Source organism: Olea europaea, unplaced genomic scaffold (assembly GCF_002742605.1).
Source record: "Olea europaea var. sylvestris unplaced genomic scaffold, O_europaea_v1 scaffold1823, whole genome shotgun sequence".
Classification (NCBI taxonomy): Eukaryota; Viridiplantae; Streptophyta; class Magnoliopsida; order Lamiales; family Oleaceae; genus Olea; species Olea europaea.
Window position 1 is genome coordinate 158,992 of NW_019235990.1, and position 2,730 is coordinate 161,721.

At 34.9% G+C, this 2,730-nt stretch overlaps 1 protein-coding gene across 1 annotated transcript; it reads right to left on the bottom strand.

The window, feature by feature from the left end:
- Nucleotides 1–305: 305 nt before the first annotated feature.
- On the bottom strand, nt 306–1,437 carry LOC111378501. Its single transcript, XM_023001715.1, has 4 exons — nt 1,417–1,437; nt 1,127–1,238; nt 966–1,036; nt 306–836 (listed from the first exon to the last, which is right to left on the bottom strand). Exons 1-4 carry the CDS (start codon nt 1,435–1,437, stop codon nt 306–308), a joined length of 735 nt encoding a protein of 244 aa, XP_022857483.1.
- Nucleotides 1,438–2,730: the final 1,293 nt, after the last annotated feature.

Sequence of the window (2,730 nt, forward strand, 5' to 3'; positions counted from 1 at the left end):
TATTCAATATATATGTAAATAAACCGAAACGTCAAAATCGTATACATATGAAAATATACTTCAATACAACCCAAAATAGTAAAAAAAAATACGATACAACTTTGCTCAATTACTCTGTAACTGTAAACTTAGACAACAGCATTCTACGTGGTCTCATGATTTGAAAACGTTACAATATTGTCTCATTCTCAAGTTTTTTAAAAATAACTTTCTCCACGTAAACCACCAAATTGTCATTCAACTAGTCATCTCCCATTTTGTTGCGTAAATCACTCTTGATTAGATTCATAGCAGAAAATACCCTTTCAACACTTGTAGTTGCCACAGGTAATCAATGCCAAGGTGAGCAGCCTATAAACCAATGAAAAATAACAAGAACTTCTAGTTTCAACCAATTTCTGAGCTACACAAGATATGCTATTGAGATTAAAGAAAGCTTTGTCCATTCTCACAAGTAAAAGAAACTTATCAAGCTGAGATCTAAGTAATAAAAGCTCTTCACTATTGAAGTCCAAAGGATAGAACTGAGCAAGACGTAGCAATTTATCCTTATCAAAAGCTGCAAATGAATCTCTTGGACTTAAAAATGAAATGCAAGTAAAGAGCTCAGTAGTTATTTCTGGAAAACGATCATTCAACTCTTGCAAGATTGAGTCTATCACATGACAATACAAATCAACATAAAAGCGATGAAAATAAGTCACCTGCTGAGCTACACCCCTAGGTCGACCTTTCACTACTACAATATCCTCTATGTTGGGCACTAAAATATGTCTATCAACATAAAACTCAATCGCCCTACTCAACAAAGTATCCCAACCATTCTCTCTTAGGTTCTACAATGCACAATTATACAAATTCAATAACCTAGTAGTATTCTGAATATCCTGATCCTTTTTTTGTAAAGCTTATAAAAGGTCATCTGTAATTGAAAGAATTTCAAACATAGAGTGGAGACTGAACACAAACTCAAAATCTTGGATAGCGTTCATCTGTTTTACGGCTAAAGATTTTTGATCTGAATGTATGCCATTTTCTGATATATTTTAAAAAACATCTATGATAGCATTAAACATATTAATGAAATGAGTAATTGTCAGTAGATGTAAGCCCCACCTAGTATCACCTGGGCGTGCCAAACTCATTTCTTGAAAATAACCACTTCCACCAGTAAGTTTCCCAATATTAAGCTTCTTCAAACTATTAGCTTGATAACTTGTTCGAAGAGCATCTACACGCTACATGATGCACCAACCAAATTCACAATAATAGCAAGTATGTCAAACAAATCACCAAGCATACAATTCCTACGTGCCACAGATACAATTGCCAACTGTAGCTAGTGAGCAAAGCAATGAACATACATAGCATGTGGGTTCTCTCTTAGAATTAAAGCTTTCAACCCATTGAACTTACCTGACATATTACTTGCTCCATCCTAGCCTTGACCTCTCAGGCTAGATATGCTGAACCCATGTGTAGAAAACATTGCATCAATGGCATCCTTCAGTGAATGGGCACAAGTATTAGTGACATGAGACATACCCAAAAAAATGCTCCTTCACTTGCCCACTTTTATCAACAAACCTCAAAACAACTGCCATTTGTTCTTTCATAGAATTATCACGAGCCTCGTCAACCAAAATTAAAAACAAAAAATCACCTATCTCACTGATAATAGCCCTTGTTGTCTCTACGGCACAACAATTAACCAAATCCTTTTGGATGGTTGGTGAAGTCATTTGGTCATTTCCAGGAGCATTACTAAATAATACTTCTTTAATTTCTTTACAACGAGCTGCATACCAATTCAATAACTCAATTAGATTTTCTCTATTAAGAGACTCTTTCGATTCGTCATGACCACGAAATGACAATCCTTGTATTAAGAGGAGTCTAGTACAATCTAGCACCACAGTCAACCTGGTCCTATAACTTTTTTGTTGACTACTACTTTGGCTAGAAATAACATAGGAGATACTTTGCTTTTGATTAATCAAGTTGGTACACTTTGCAAAAACTTAATTATGAGCACTATCAAAGAGACCAACATGATCTTTCCATGTCTTTTTGTGCTTCCAATCCCTAAAGTCGGTCTTAGTAAATGTATGGCCACCCCCTGACCCCATCTATCGGGTTTGAACAAGTAGCAATGCAAACAGTACCCCACATCCTTCTCTATACTATATTCCAACAAATGAAATTCGGAGAACCATTCTTTCCGAAAACATCTATTATCATTCCCCATCAGTCTTCTTGGAAAATCATGTCCATATGGTTGATAAGGACCCTTTTCCAAGTATGTCATCCTAACATCATCTCTGATATTATGATCATATGACTCGATAGGGGGCTGTATCCATGGATTGATACAAGATCATCTACATTAAATTAAGCCCGGGACTTCTTTGTATTATTCAATAACTCTTGTGCTCGACTAAAATCAATTGCGGGACTAGATGTACAACTAGAAGTAAAAGAATTGGGTATGGACTTTCGTTTTGGTTGAAAAAACCATTTCATAATCTGCAAAATGTCCCAATTTATTTTTCAATTACAATTGATTAAAAAAATAACCAAGTACACACGGGTTGAATTGAGCGGCCAACATTTTCTCAATTAAACGTAAATTACTTATCCTAATTTCCTAAATGTAAATTCCCAAATCATTATTCATTCCTCATCAAAACATAAATTACTTCTCATAAATCACAATTCGCAAATACAATT